Here is a 16,030-nt window from a genome sequence, read left to right as displayed (position 1 = left end):
TTTTAGGAAAGAAGATTATAAAATAATGAAAAGAGTGTCGGGACGGGAGTGAATTTGATTTGTAAACCACTTAGACGGGAGTTGGCCAGATGTAAATAAACGCCGTGGGTGAAATGTAACTGTGTGTGCATTTTGTGGCTAAATACTATCTGACAATGGGAGAAACATGTATAATCAGTGAGCCATACATGTAGATAAATATGTAAGCAATTTCTTCACGCTGTCAACACGTTTTTAGATTTAAGTAAATGGTGATCTGAATAAACAATGGGAGGAACATGTATAATCAGTGAGCCATACATGTAGATAAAAATGTAAGCAATTTCTTCACGCTGTCAACACGTTTTTAGATTTAAGTAAATGGTGATCTGAATAAATCTATGTCTACTCACAAAATACTTAGTCTTTTCTGAATTCATATTTACACCACACAAATAAAAATCATCACTTAAAGCTGTGTAGTGGTTTTTAAGTTTTCAAATAAAAGCATTTCAGATAATTTGAAATGATGGTCAGGCAACAATCCATTTCAAATTATACAAATTATTATTGCTGACTAGGCACAAACATTTGTACAAAAACTTCAGCAATGCGTGTAATTGCAAGTGAATACAAACTTTATTGTACAAAGGGTTTTTAGTTCCAAACACCAAGAATATAAAATTACATTGAATATGCAGAACTAAACTTGCAAACGGAACAAGAGAAGAAAATAACAAACAAGGAAAAGAAATGATTCAGGAAAGGCTAAATGAAGCAAACAAAAGAAAAGTCAATTCTCTACAAGCTTTTTTGTCTGGAATCTGTTAATGAAAGAAATAAGACAACATTTCAGTTGTGTTGCATCCAGAAAAGGGGTTAGAAAGAAACAAAATGAAGTCAATGATTGGGTGGAGTTAGTTAAGTGCAAATGTAGAGAAAATTATTGATGAATTTAAATTGTGTTGTTGTATGAACAAAACCAACAATGTCTCCTAAAACACAAAATGTGAACAAACAAAAAGTTACAATTTTTCTTTTCGTAAATACTAAAAGGTGGCCTTCAAAATGGTTGCCATGGATATAAACATGTTGTTTAACGAACAAAATATGATAAAGGAGTATTTTCAAACAGTTTTAAATTATAACAGTATTTTTCGAAGATTTTTCTAACTGTAACTTAACTGCTGAATAGTTTGCGTTTGTTGGCAATTGTTGTATGTTCTTTAGTTTCATTCAAATCTCAACAAAGTGGGAGCACAACATGAATTTTCATGAATATTTAACAAGGGGCGGGGCTTGGGCCTCACCTTCAGGAGAGTCATCCATAATAATTGGTTTGCCGCCCTCAGCGTCTAGGATGTCCTCAAAGGATGGCAGGCCAGTGTGCCGTATAAGAATCACGCCTTCATCTGTGCAGTGTTTTGAGGAGAGCTTTGAGAATATCTGACCAATCAAATGCCCTATGTTCCTCAAGAATAATATTCATAACCAATCCTAAGGTTGCATTTCATTACAGATTGTGGTCTTGACTAATCAAAGACCTGGGTTTCCAACTTATGAATAAAGATTAATGAGAATATTCTTGACCTAGATTGGTTAGACTGGACCAATCAAAGTGGTGCTTCCATTTCTTATGAATAATACTGTGAATATTCATGACCAGAGAGGTTAACTATGTGTGGCAACCAAGAACACATTGAAATCAACTCGTTATTGGTATTGTAAATTACTGTTTAATTAACATTATTAGCAGAAATAAATCATGAGAGAAGAATTTAGAAATAATAAAAGCAGTCTGAGAAAATTAAAACTGGTTAATTGTTAACAAGATGCAACAGGCTTTTACCAAAATGCACAAGACAGCTTTGCAAATGTGTGATACAATTGTTTGAAAATCATTTTATAAATTGTATCCCTCAATTAGTAGAATTTTTGAACTTTGGACAAATGGGTTAAAAACACTGGTACTTGATTTCCCCAGTGATCCTGGTTTTAGGAAGAAAATCAGGATTTTAGGTTTTTTAATCAAATTGCCGTTTACACGGAACTTACAAAAATACACCGTTTGCCCTAATTCATAGGCTTATAACTAATGAAATCCATGGGTTGTGTTTCTAAGGCTTACTCAAAGGAACTTATACGATATGATTATTTTTTGTTCAGAGAGCAGGGAACATTAACAAATAAGAGATGAATCTGTCTCAACTTACCCCCGTTATCCGGCGAGCTTGAGTCCTGATCAGCCTGGATTCCGTCCGATCCCTCCAGGCTGTTGCCCCTTCGAGAGTCGGCTAGCTTCAGCTCCAACTCACGAATCTTGGAATTCAACACCAATATTGTCATTCATACGACAGGTGTAATTATTAGTTTGTACAAAATAATAAAAAATTATAGCCCTAGGGTATGACTGATCTATTCTTACAGTGCCATAGAAAAGATCATGATTTGGACACTTGTAGTATAATTTTAAATCTCGGTCTCAGATGAGCTTGTAAAAAAATTTAAATGAATGTGGTGGAACTGGAAAAAAAAGGTGGTAGAAAAATGTTTTGATCAAACTGCTTTGATTGTCTCTGATTGTCTTTGGGGGAAAGCTACCTGTGCTTCACCAGACCCCCAGATGATAAAAAGGGTAAGCATGAAACTCTGCTGCTAAGCACAGTAGCAGAAATTAATTGGTTGCTTATAAATTGTCCATGGACTTTTTCAATTTAAAGCTAATAAGTAAAGAAAAATGGTTCATTTACTTGAAGACAACCAATTACAGTCCTTTGGGAAATAATCCATAATTGAAAAACAGGTGAAGCTTCACAGAGCCCTTACATAAAATCATTAAAGCATTCAGTCATTTTGGTTGATGACTCTTTTGACTCATTAGATGCATAAGATAATGCTCTACAAGAATGCCCAAAACCTCCACCCCTACCCCCTTCCCCCCAAATAGAAGGCATTGCTCATAATGTGACCGCAATGGTGGAACAAGAACCGTAGCCAAAAACGTCTGAATTTCATTGCTACCATATGCACACAGATGAAAGTCCCACACTATTTATTTCTAGAACTTGCGGCAAACTTTCTTCCTTACCTTTGCCTGTAATTGCATTTTTTCTCTCAGCTGCTTTTGTTCCATCTTCTCCTTCTCCTGTTTGAATTCATTCTCCTTGGTTTGAAACTCCTCCTCCCTGTCAATCAAATATACACAATTTGCATAACTGCGCCTACTTTAACAACTTCTGTCCATCCATAAATATATCCAAGAGTGCTCCTTCCACTTGGCAATAAACCATCAAAGATATTGAATTTCTTGATGCTAATCAAATTATCAAAGAAATGATAAATCTTCCCCTTCTTCAAGTAATCCAATCAATTCATATTTAATATCCACAAAAAATATTGCTCAACAATTTCATTAGATGAGCTTGACATTATTGCTCGACTGCATTAGCTGACCACAAATAATTGATGAACTAGACTGGTCGCCAGCTTCTGCAACCTCAGTTTAATGTGCTAAGCAAATCTATATTCTTAAAACTCGAATGAAAGAACTTTGTATTGGAAAAATCCTGCTCACCAAACTAATGTCAAAAGCAACCAAGGCACCAATCACAAACCACTTACCACATACAATTTGGTTGGTAACCAGGGCACAGTTTCATAGAGCTGCTTAAGCACAAACAAGTAGCTAAGCACAACAAAATTATGTTTACCAGAATATGGTTATCAGTCAAAATGCCATTTCTTTGACTGGTATCCCGCCAATTGTTGCTTAGCAGAAACTTGTTAGTCAATATTGTCTGCTAAAGCAGCTCTATAAAATTGGGCCGAGATTCTAAAAGCCAACTTGGTCAGTGCAGGGCAAACTGTTCTGCTGATCAACTCTATGAAGTTGAGGTCCCCAGGATCTTAAGTCTAGATCACTCTGAGCAATTTACAGGCAACCAGTTCCAGACAATCTCAAAGAAGAATAGCCATTCACATTTCAGTTTTCTCATTATTTTCTTGGGGATTGTAAGTTGCTTCTGAAATAATGTCTCTTGAGCTGCCATTGTGTACGCAGTGAAAAGTTGATTGCCTTCAAATTGCTTGAAAATATTTGCCCTATGTGACATTTGCCTTTAGATTCTTTAGATATACGGAAAGTTTGACGACATGAATTATTTACAGAGTCATAATTTTTATTTTGTTAAAAAACTCTTGTCTCAATAAGGCGAATCTTTCATATGGCCCCGCCTTAATTGGATGAAATCATCTCGTCTCCCTGAGCTTTTGACTATCTCTACTGAATCAGACTGTGGTGACGTAAACACCGCGGATAATTGTTTATGTGCGTCAGGACCAGACGGGGGCGAAGGGGATAAGAGAAAGTCAGCGGTATGGTCGAGGCGCTCGAGGTGATTGGAGACAAATTAAATGGTTGTCATGTTCAAGGGGTGATGTTGGAGGAGCTATAAATAAACGAAAAGTTCAAGTGGGTCTCGTCCTTTTCTTGGGTAATGTTTTTTTATAGATGGTTTATTTTTGTAGATGTCATGGATGAGGAAACATGATTGAATCACATTCATGAATAACTTAAGAAAAATGTTCAACACTTGATTTAACAGAAAAGAAAAAGAAAATAAGCAAAATTGATATGGAAGTAAATTTGATAATGATAAAATGATTGCACAGTAGATTGAAATCCACTGATACATTGAACGTCTGTGTGAGACTAAAAGAGAGAGAGAGAGAGACTGAGATTTTGCAGACAGTTGGGGTGGGGTAAGGTAAAGGGCTTCAAAGTGTAGAGTAGTTTTAAGCAGGTTGGGGTTTAGAGTTTGGGCTAAAGAAGAGGTTGGACTGGGTTTGAAGGTGAGCGAGGGATGGGTTTCAGTAGTTAGGGATGTGGTTACGTTTTTTAACGAGGCTGCGACAGGTGCTTCAATTTGTGATACCAGTTCTTTAGAGGGCATTTGCTGGGTTTGAAGGTGAGTGAGGGAGATGTGGTTATTGGTTTTAACGAGCCTGCTAGTTCTATTCACAAGGTGATTCTAGTCAAGAACATCAGATAATTGAAAAAAAAATATCAGTTTCAAAAATACTATCAATCTTGTCAAAAACCATCTCAAATACCAAAACCTTGCATGAGTTTCTATAACAACGCTTTGATCGTACCGACCTGGAGAGCTTAAGTTCACAATATACATTATCCTGAACTGCACTACATGGCCATCAATAATGCACATATCAATTTATTCTGTTGTGTTAGTACACAAGGCTCCCCAACCCTCAGGAAAAGCTGGCGCCAGCAAGCCCATAGGATCCAATTCATAGACCCAGTGATATTTACTCCAATCAGTACAGGGATAAGTTCACAATTTATTAGTACTTCGCTCTCAACCAGTCATCGGAAACCAATTGACATTTGAAGTTAATGATAACATAACTTAAAGAAAGAAGTTCTCAAGGAAAACTCAGCTGTACTTTGTCTAAGGAATAAAGGTACAGGCCCCAATTTCATGGCTCTGCTTAATATTAAACTCTGCATTTAAGGTGATACCATTCACAAATTGTACATGTAACATGGTAGATTGGCTGGTAACATTATTCTCGTAAGCATAATTTTGTTGTGCTTTATAACTTTTTGTTATAATCAGCTTTGTGAAATTTGGCCCAACTCTCCACCAAATTACACTCAGGTTAATTTTTTTTAAATGCGAGGCTCCAAATTGGCACCATTTCCTTTTTGTTTTCAATGTCAAGGCGAGGCAGGCATGAAACAATACTGGCATCGCTCATTAAGAGAATCGGAACTGTATCCGCCATACCGTTACCCAGTGGCTTTAAAAGACAGCAAAAATAATGAAGAGTTAAATATCAGAGTTCGTCTGGATGCTCGACTACATCACTACAATAGTGGTCTCAATAGACACAGAAGGTCAGCCCATATATTGCGACTACATGGCCGACCGTGGCATATCAAGGAGGTTTTTAGTAAGCCAATCCAGATAAAGGAAGGAGATAATTGGAGAAATGGGTCAAACATAAAACACTAACAGACAAGACGAGGCCATTGGAACAGATCTATTATTCAAAACATTTGGTTCCATGGTCAGCTTTAGAAATCAAGGAAACCGAGTTGTAAATTACCTAAAATGGCTTTGCAACAAAACCCACACTTCTGAAATTATGCATGATCATATATCTGTTTCCTGGACATGCAAAAGAGCTGTATGTTTCCGGCAACATAACTCAGACATTCTATGTCGGAAATTCCTGTGAATGAAGGCAAAAGTTACAGCCAAATCGACATAAATCCAATCAAATGTTTCCAGAAACACAATACACATTGATGTACCCAAAATACGTCAGAAGAATGCTGCCAATGGCTTTAAATATCATGGGGACAAAGCCCCATGGCAAAAGGGAATGTTTTACAGATTACTGACAAACACAAAGGCTGAAGTCAAGTGTTGATGAACAAGTAAGCCCTAATATGTTCCATCTTTACGACTTACTTGTTCTGCATGTCCTTAATGAGCTTCTTAGCCTTGTGGTACTTCTTATCGAGGATGGAGTACTGATTCTGGTTCTCTTCTAGGAGGCGTCTGACCTCTGTGATCTCAGATTGCGTCTTCTCAAGTTTGTCGTCCAAGAGGGAGAGTCGTTTGTCTTGGATCTCAATCTGGTGTTTGAGTCTCGTCTCTTCAGCTTCCCATCCCTGAGCTTGCATCACCTAAAGAGGGAGACAGTGATAGGAGGAGGATACAGTTAATAATAACACAAGTTGGAAGTTTGCATCAGGGATAAAGAATATTAACTGCAAAGATTGTGGGTTCGAATCCCACCCGTTTGAAGCAATGAGTCTTGAGCTGTCATTTGAAGATTGAAGGATTATTCTGTGTTCTTAGGTCAAGCAGAAAGCATTAGTTACACTCACTGTGGCATATTTTATCAACGTTTTGTTTCTTTCTAGTAAACTTCAAAGAATAAATTGACAAGTAACCAGAAATAAATCACAGTTAGGAAGAATATTTTTATTTCTTTGAAGAAGTACAATGAGAGGAGCTGATATTTAACTATCAGGTTTCTCCTGAGATGTTAATAATGTAGTACGGTTACCTGATATTTAACTATCAGGTTTCTCCTGAGATGTTAATAATGTAGTATGGTTACCAGACCAATTAACTATCAGGTTTCTCCTGAGATGTTAATAATGTAGTACGGTTACCTGATATTTAACTATCAGGTTTCTCCTGAGATGTAAATAATGTAGTACGGTTACCAGACCAATTAACTATCAGGTTTCTCCTGAGATGTTAATAATGTAGTACGGTTACCAGACCAATTAACTATCAGGTTTCTCCTGAGATGTTAATAATGTAGTACGGTTACCTGATATTTAACTATCAGGTTTCTCCTGAGATGTTAATAATGTAGTACGGTTACCAGACCAATTAACTATCAGGTTTCTCCTGAGATGTTAATAATGTAGTACGGTTACCAGACCAATTAACTATCAGGTTTCTCCTGAGATGTTAATAATGTAGTACGGTTACCTGATATTTAACTATCAGGTTTCTCCTGAGATGTTAACAATGTAGTACGGTTACCAGACCAATTAACTATCAGGTTTCTCCTGAGATGTTAATAATGTAGTACGGTTACCAGACCAATTACCTATCAGGTTTCCCCTGAGATGTTAATAATGTAGTACGGTTACCAGACCAATTAATTATCAGGTTTCTCCTAGATGTTAATAATGTAGTACGGTTACCAGACCAATTTATTTGAAAGGAAACACTAAGTTTCAGACTTTTATTTCATTAAAAATTGCCATACTATATTTTTTCCTTTCAAGAACTCAAAGGTTTCCCTTTAATCATAAATTCACTTTGGAAAAAAAGTTCTAGAAAGTCTCACTTCATTATTTCATTCAAGGGCTCTCTGTGATCATATCATGGGAAATCTTCTCGAATGGCTAGCATCTATTGATACCCGCTCAAACTATATATTAAATTAAATAAAACATCAAGTGCCCCTAAAGGGATGTAAAAATATTCTCAAAGCAATTGATTTTGTGTTCCCTACAAACCTTGTATGTCTTGATTTGTTTCATTTTCAGGAGAAATTAAATTGTCTATGGACAGTGTGTGTGTCTTTAAATAAAACTAGTCCACCTTATTTATATTTTCTTCTTGAATAGACCTTTTCTTTAACAGAAACTAGGACCAAAAAACTAGGAAACAAGAGATCAGTGAGAGAAGGATTAAAAAAAAAATAATAACAAATTTTTAAAAATCTCTTGTACCTGCGCCCAATGTCTTTAAGCTGTTAAAGCAGAAAACACTAGTTGACAATTTTCTTCTCTAAGCAAACATTTGAGTGGGGCCCGAGCCACAACCATTTAGACTTAATGTAATTTTGGCTGGTAACCTGTTTCGGCTAAGCAATACTATTCTGTGCTTAGCAGCTTTAAGAAATTGAGGCCTGAGACTTTGTATTAGGTATGAGAACTGCTACTCTCTGTGTCAAGAAACAATCATCATCTGCTAAGATTTGGTGCAACCTTGGATGTCCAGTGACCCAAGTCTTGATTAAGCAATAAGAATTACTCTGAATGAGCTCTACATGTCACATCAGGTTTGTATAATTACATAGAGATGGGTATGTTAGATTCATTTCAGTCTGCCTCAACCCGGATAAAGGACTTAAAGGATCTGATGTGAAAGCAATTGACTTGTTTCCTCCAGTCCTGCACATCTTGACTTCTACTTTATCAATGTAGAGACGTTTTTAAAATGAAATTTGCAGGAAAAATAATATCCACAATTCTTATGATTCTGCACTTTTAGTTTTGAACAGCTTTTACAGAAAAAATTCTGAGAAGCAAGGCAGAACAACACAAGTGAAATTGAACAACATCTCACTGGAGTGAATATCTCATTAAAGCATTTGCCGTTTAGTTCTGTTGAAACTGTTCCAGCTGGTTGCTATATCATCATGTACGAGTCATTTAAGTGTAATTGCACGGAACTAATAATAAAAGTCAAGGAAAAAACAAATGTTTGGATTATGATGATAGATCGATTGTCAGGCAGTCATTAGTTTTCCAATAAATTTGAGAGCTTCTGGAGTGGTTTGGCTAAATTTGTTCGCGACAGGCTTTTGGGTTGTGACCCATACTTTTAAATACATTGCTTTATGTTGCTTTTTGTTCCTTGCTCCATGATACAATGCATGTGACTTATATTCAGCTTCTTAAGAAGGTACTTGACTGAAAGCACAGTACTGTACCTGCCAAACCAGACAGCACATTGATTTTCTAGGAGTATACATGCACTTTGAAGCAACAGGTGTGTATATCCAACCCATTCAGAGTTTACTTCTAAAGTCAGGTATTGTAAGAGAGCCAGCTGGAAATAGTGCAACAAGTAATATGGGCAGTATGGGATATCATATAGTGGGATGAACTGGCCTCACCCATTTAACAAATATTGGGTTTTAATGGCTACAATAAGTGTGTTTAAAGACGTGGATTCGGTGAATTGTAATCAACGCGAGTAGACAGAAGGATGTATCTCATAATCATACATTAAACGGGGGAAGCCCCCTCGATGCCGTGAGATTCTCGTTAAAGTTCAAAGCCGTTAAGACCGCCTCTTGCAATTTTGCGCTATCACCTTGTGACTTGACAACTTCAGAGAGCTTTAAGCTCTCAAGTGTTACAGTGGACTGCCAGTGAAATAATATCAACCTAAGACTGGGTCCTGTATTCAGCGAAAAGAAGGGTGCAGTAGGCTGCTCTGAGTACCTTGGGAGTTGGTGACATTTAGCGGGAGATGGGCAGTTAATGCATTAGGCACTGGGATCATCATTAAAGGTAACAACACAAATCATTGATAGTTTCAATTAGAGTCGAAAAAACTTCAAATGATCAATTGTCTTCAAAATACCAAGGTATTCCACCAGCCAGCCTCAGATAAAGCAATCAAAACCTGCATGCTGGGTTCACAGAAGTCAAAAAGGAAGGAGCTAGTCACCTTGACGGGTCTGTTAAGATTGAGTTCACCTTTAAGGTTATGGCACCTATTTCTCCTCCCCCTTTAAAGGTAACGGGGGCCAGTAGGCATCTGAAAAAACTGAATCCAAGTGGATTCCACAATCTTAAGATGCCTAAACCATCCTCCAAGCAAGTTCTTCACTAAGTAAACCTTGCGACTGTAAGGGGGCAACACCGTTTGAGATTCACCTCAGATTGAAACTGTGTCAGTAACCTCACGACTAGGTGATAACTCTGACAGGAGTTGGACTTTTTCTCTCTCCAAGAATTTGGCTAAGTGATATGATGCCTTTTCAAGATTTGTCTCCGATTAGGTTTGCTACATTCTGAGATGCATGACTACATTCATGAATTGAGTGGTACAGTTTGTTTGTGTTTTCTTCAGGTCATACTAGCCACAGTGCAGCAATGCTTCTCCCCAAGGTTTTCTTTGTTTAACGTGTACCCTGCAGAACAATTGTTTAGAAAATGACGCAATGGAGTAACATTGAAAGGATCCCCACATATCGGCATCCATTAGATTGACCAGGGTATAGAGGACGGGGTGGGGGAACGCGTCTATATCAGCTCAAACCGAGGACAAAAGGACCGAGGTGTTTTGACAAAGTGTGAGACGTCTGCGCTTCACTGTACGAATGAAAGAATGAAGATTGCTTTGCCATGACGACAATCTGTCCAAGGTCCTTCCTTGTCTTGGTGTCTAATAGAAATCAAATATTCAGAGTGTTTTTATTATCATACCACATATCCATAAATCAGTATTTGTATTTATATAAAAAAAAATATAAAAAAATAAAAAAAGAGAGAGAGAGAGAAATTCAGGGTCTGAGCACTCAGCAATAACCCATTAGCAGACTATTTATCATCAACACCCGACATTATTCTGAAGGCTTCTTCCTGCACAGTAAACATCTCTGAATATGATATACACAATCGTACCACAATTCAATTACAATTGGATGTTTGACTCGCAATTATTGCAATTCAGTATGAATTAAATATTGGAGAGAATACAGCATATCATTTCCCGGGGAAGACTTATGATCCTGGAAAGTGATCTTCCAAACGTGAGAGGCTTTGCGTGTTCAGTTACCAGACTGTGGGCGACCGAATCAATGTGCAGCAATTTGTTCAGAATTATGGAAAGACGGGAACCTCGAGTGGAGGAGTAGAGTGGAGGTCCCTGGATGAATAGGACTGGAAAGAATCATTTAGAAATGGAATTCATAAAATACCAGGATGATTGATTATAAAAAATATGTTCAGATGGCCCACAGATCATCATCATAATACTATCTGTTGCATTAATAGAACATCTCTGCCACTTGGTGAACAACAACTCAAACTTAAATGGAAAACTGATATTGCCCCAAACGGCACGACTTGAAAAAACCCCAAACACCTCTATGCTGCTGCGGCTGTTAATGTCCCCAGAGTCAGATAAGTCACACAAATTCTCCTTACAAGCTCGCTATCATCATGAATGTGTTTCAATTGAACCATCTTAGAGAAGGGGTTCACCAGGGCCTAAGATTCTCCCCTTGGTCTTGATATAGCGGCATCCCCCTGTACCTCCCAAGTTTTATATTTCAAGGGTTTTTAAAACCCATACATACTATCAATAGTATCGGCACAAATAACAAACATAGAGGGTCAGGCAAAGTGCAGGTTCTTCATTTCGGTGAGTGCTTGGCAACTTATAGACAGTTTTGAGGCAAAGGTTTGTCAACCCCCCCCCCCCAATCTACCCTAACCCCACGAGTTAAGGTATGGCAGTTTGGTTTATTAGGTGTTCCAACATTCTGAATTTGTTTGTGCAACCCTTCCCCACCCTCAGCCCCCCCCCACCCCCAGAAACTCCCCTACCCCCCCCCCCCCCCCAAAAAAAAACCCCAAAAAACAAAGCTAGTAAGTCCTGATAAATTTCTGTGGCATTAGTTTTTGACAGCATTCTCATGGTGAAAGAAAACTATCTTTTTGGTTACTAACGAGCGTGGTGCTGCTAAGAGCTACATTGTACATAGCTTCATCATCATTAGCATTATGATTTAACAAGTCAACTGTTGGAAATTAAAAATGACCTGTGTGGAGGGTTGCCATTGCCATGACCAACGCGTACCAATGGCTATCTAGTTTCGTTTAGATGTCACATTTTTCACTATAAACACAAGTTTGTAAGTCTTTCCTCCTATCACCTATAGTGTATCAGTTTGGGCAGCCAGGCAATATTAACTTCTGACAGGTGACAACATGTTGAAATAACACTGAATGCCCATTCTGCATAAGCATAAGTTGACTAATGTGAGGGCACCTCCAACGCTTCCAAAAAACCTCATCTTCAAGAACATAAGGAAACCTGGCAACCTTGAGGCAATTGCCAACAATAAACTGTGGAAGAAGAGAAAAATATTCAAAAGTTGTCCAGGGTTGCTCCCAATTGTCTCTAGGACTCCCATATTGCTTTTCTCCCACGGTAGATGGATGTACCTGGCTAAGTACAAACGCCCCCTCCTTCCGGAAAGAGTGCTACGCCCCCAACCCACTTTACTTATCAATACTTCACAGGTTAACATTCTTTTCTGACTTGATCACACACAACTAAATAATTGTTCTAATGTGTGCTTGTTTACTGTACCTTATGGAGACCAAATTAAAGATCTCCATAGGGAAATTCTAAAGACTGGGGTGCTCCAAAAGGACATTTGTGAACAAATTCTAAGGGATACTGTCAGTGCATGGATAAAGAAAAGAACAAACAAAATCTCCACAAGGATGAATTTTGTTTAAGTCAGAGTACTTATGGCATTTATTTTTAGTATGTGGGCTGCCTCAACTTGGTGAACTTACGGCTTCCCTTTTTGGAAGAGAAAACAAATTATATTCCCCACATGCAGATGCTCAAACTATTCAGTAAATTGTAGCTAATATTTGGACACAACCTTTTCATTTTGATTTATCACACAAGAGAGGGCGCTATCATTCACGAAACCACTCTTACAACACAATCTGCCCTACATGTATGTGTTGACATGGATGATAGTACCCCTTGGGGGTAAATTGTGACAACTCAAACAGAGAAGATCTCGCACCAAGATTTATAGCTGTAGGTAACCTACTTCTATGGTGTAGTCAGTTAATGAGGATGAGTGAGCCAGATAGATTGAAAACTGTTTTCAAAACATCACTGAAATTTTGAAAACTTCTTTGATGATTTGTTAAGATCCTACAATGTCTCTTTAATTCTATCACTTTATAATTTGGACAGCAACTCTGAACAATTCCAAAATGATGAATTAAGACAACTTATGAGATTTGTATGCCTAGGCTGATGAAGGTGGGGAAATACATACAAATCTTACACAGAAAAAATAACCTACATTATTCAATTTTCACCTTCTACTCTAGTGTTGAATGATTTCAAGTCTAAAGCAGAGACCGTGTTTAAAAGTTTGGTCTCATCTGGTTATGAAGTAGTTGGAGAAAAAGAAAAAAGGGCTGATGTTAAAGACGTCAAAAGTCAGTGATGAAAAGAGCATGATATCGAGTAAGGTACCATTGGCTATTAGTAGCGAGGGGGCGATTAAGTGCCCTTAATGGGCACCTACGAGTAGGCGTACATACAGCAGCCTTCATTAGTCAAGAGTGGGCATGTGAGAAAACTTAGTCTAGCGGGGACCCTCGCTAAATTCCCAGAGAGTGTAAAGAAGCACGATCTCTTGCTGCGGGAGGATTGATTTTTTGTTTTGGAAAAGATAATTTCAGGACGTGGCGAAGAACCATGGGCAGATTCCCTTTGGAGAAATGGATTTGACATTTTCAAAATATTTTGCAGCTACGTGTTTGGGGGAGTCGGTGCTGTTTGTTATTTATTTGCTTTTGTCGAGGGGTTGCTGCGGTTTGTTTTGTAGCTTTCCACTGGGATGGATCACATTAAATTACTGCACGTGCTGGATAAGGTGGGATGAATGTCAAATCCTATATTGCGTGCTAGATTTGATACAACTCTTTTACGGATCGATGCTTTCTAAAAGCAAGAAAAGTGGAACTACAAGACGTCTGCTCAGCTTCACAACAAGGAGACCATTTCTCATTTAAAGGGTTATTTCATCCCTGGTTTCTGACAACAGGAAAAGCTATCCCATCCTCTTTTATGCGTCATACAATCAACTTCACAGTCAACTTCAATTTCATACAAATTTAGGTGATTCAAAATTGGTAGAAAACATGAAAGCAGCTGTTAATACTTCCCCTTTGGTTTGTGTTTTTTCATATTCTTCTGTTGATGCAACAATCACGTATATATATCTCCTAAATGGGCTTTTACAATACACACACATTTTGAAAGTGCCTGGATTCACACACAGATGCAACCGGTGTCAAAATACAACAATTTTGCACAGAGAGTTTTTGTGTTACATTGTATAATACAAAAATTAACGTTATTATATTGACACAACTTCCATCTCACAAAAGCATTATACAAATTCAAGCATTAGGGAAATGTGCAATGTTCAGTAAGTTTAAAAAAAGTATGCTTTGAGATAAAAACAAAAAACATTTTTCATCACCAATAACCTTTAATATAAACAGACTTGTCATATGAAGCAAAATTTCCAACTATGCTTTCTTTTTTGGTGTATCTACGGTAAGGCCACAAAGTCCTAATGGATTTGGAGGGGGGGGGGGGAATAAAATAAAAAATATACACAGCAGGCAACACACACCCTCTTCCAGATTTGTTTTCCTGTTCTCAGAAGAAAAAAAATCAGTTCTAAAACCATCACAAGTTATTGCCGTTTTAATATCTCTTGAGAGATTTTATCAACCATGTTTATTGGCTCGGAGTGTTATTGTTGAGAAAATCCGTATGGTTCAAACACAAATTGTTGAGACTTTGAAATAGGTCAATTGGCGGACGAGTGTTTGTCACGCTGAGAGAGTTACTTCAATCCGTTTCTCCTGAAGAAAAAAATCCTTTCGGGCCGTCTGTCTGAGAAGTCTGGATGTTTTGGCGCATGTTCTGATCCAGAAAGCTCTCCTTATATACATCGTGTTTTACTCACACAAATTGGGCATATTTCCCTGATCTACTTATTTTTGTTAGATCAGATAGTTCAGGTATTAAAGTGAGAAATTCCCTTCAAGGACACATTCTAAAAAATATGATAATAAAAAGACAGAAATACTCAATATTCCCTACAAAGTCGTTTTAGTGTTTTGTAATATGGCATTGGCACCCATTCTAATTATGTATATTCTAAAAAATATGATAATAAAAAGACAGAAATACTCAATATTCCCTACAAAGTCGTTTTAGTGTTTTGTAATATGGCATTGGCACCCATTCTAATTATGTATATTTATTTTGAATTCTAACTTTAACTCAAAGCATATAGCAACTCAAAATCTAGTATGGTTTGCGGTTACACTTTTGAAAGTTCTTTTATGTGAGATGTGGCGGTTCTGAAAAACCAGATAAGTAAACAGTTTAAATTGATCGTAACATCTGACATCGTCAAACAACAATCTGAACTGTCAGGCCAGGACGCTTTGACCGAAGATAAATGTTTTTAATCAAATGGGCATTTTCATGTTCCCTAGATTAATAAGATCTATATCATATGGAACGTGTACACAGCCTCATGTTTGTATTTGTGTTTCACGAGCCCAAGTTTCAGGAAATGGAGCAATAAGAAAGTGGGACAAGAAGCACACGCTGAATAATCAGTGTCTGCAGAAACTTCCTAAAGTTCAATTATCGGAATTCTAGAGACTTCTTCCAAATAAACTACAAGTTGCCCCTTAGGATACATACACACAGGTACCCCTTTTACCACTGAGTGAAGAGGAGCAGTATGAGTGTCTTGTTCAAGGATTCATGTTTCATAACCGGGATTCGAACCAACACCCTGATGACTCAGCCACCAAAACTTGAGTCCAATGCACTGAACCGCTCAGCCTAGACACGCCATTGTTTTAATTAAGTGAAAAAAGGGCAACCCTAAATTA

The 16,030-nt window shown here is 37.6% G+C and overlaps 1 protein-coding gene across 8 annotated transcripts in view; it reads right to left on the bottom strand.

The window, feature by feature from the left end:
• LOC117291898 (neurabin-1-like) overlaps positions 1 to 16,030 on the bottom strand; it is an 85,890-nt gene that overhangs the window by 18,242 nt on the left and 51,618 nt on the right. For 7 of the 8 annotated variants that reach the window (XM_033773896.1, XM_033773898.1, XM_033773899.1 and 4 more), the window contains exons 6-9: positions 6,477 to 6,694; positions 3,068 to 3,164; positions 2,193 to 2,298; positions 1,290 to 1,391 (exon numbers count right to left, since the gene is read on the bottom strand). In XM_033773896.1, coding sequence (XP_033629787.1) covers positions 1,290 to 1,391; positions 2,193 to 2,298; positions 3,068 to 3,164; positions 6,477 to 6,694 — 523 coding nt within the window. The remainder of the gene's footprint in view (positions 1 to 1,289; positions 1,392 to 2,192; positions 2,299 to 3,067; positions 3,165 to 6,476; positions 6,695 to 16,030) is intronic. The other variant, XM_033773904.1, reaches the window with a different exon arrangement.

This window comes from Asterias rubens, chromosome 6 (genome assembly GCF_902459465.1).
Source record: "Asterias rubens chromosome 6, eAstRub1.3, whole genome shotgun sequence".
Classification (NCBI taxonomy): Eukaryota; Metazoa; Echinodermata; class Asteroidea; order Forcipulatida; family Asteriidae; genus Asterias; species Asterias rubens.
Note: the sequence above shows the minus strand (reverse complement) of the source record. Positions and strands in the feature narration are given on the sequence as shown.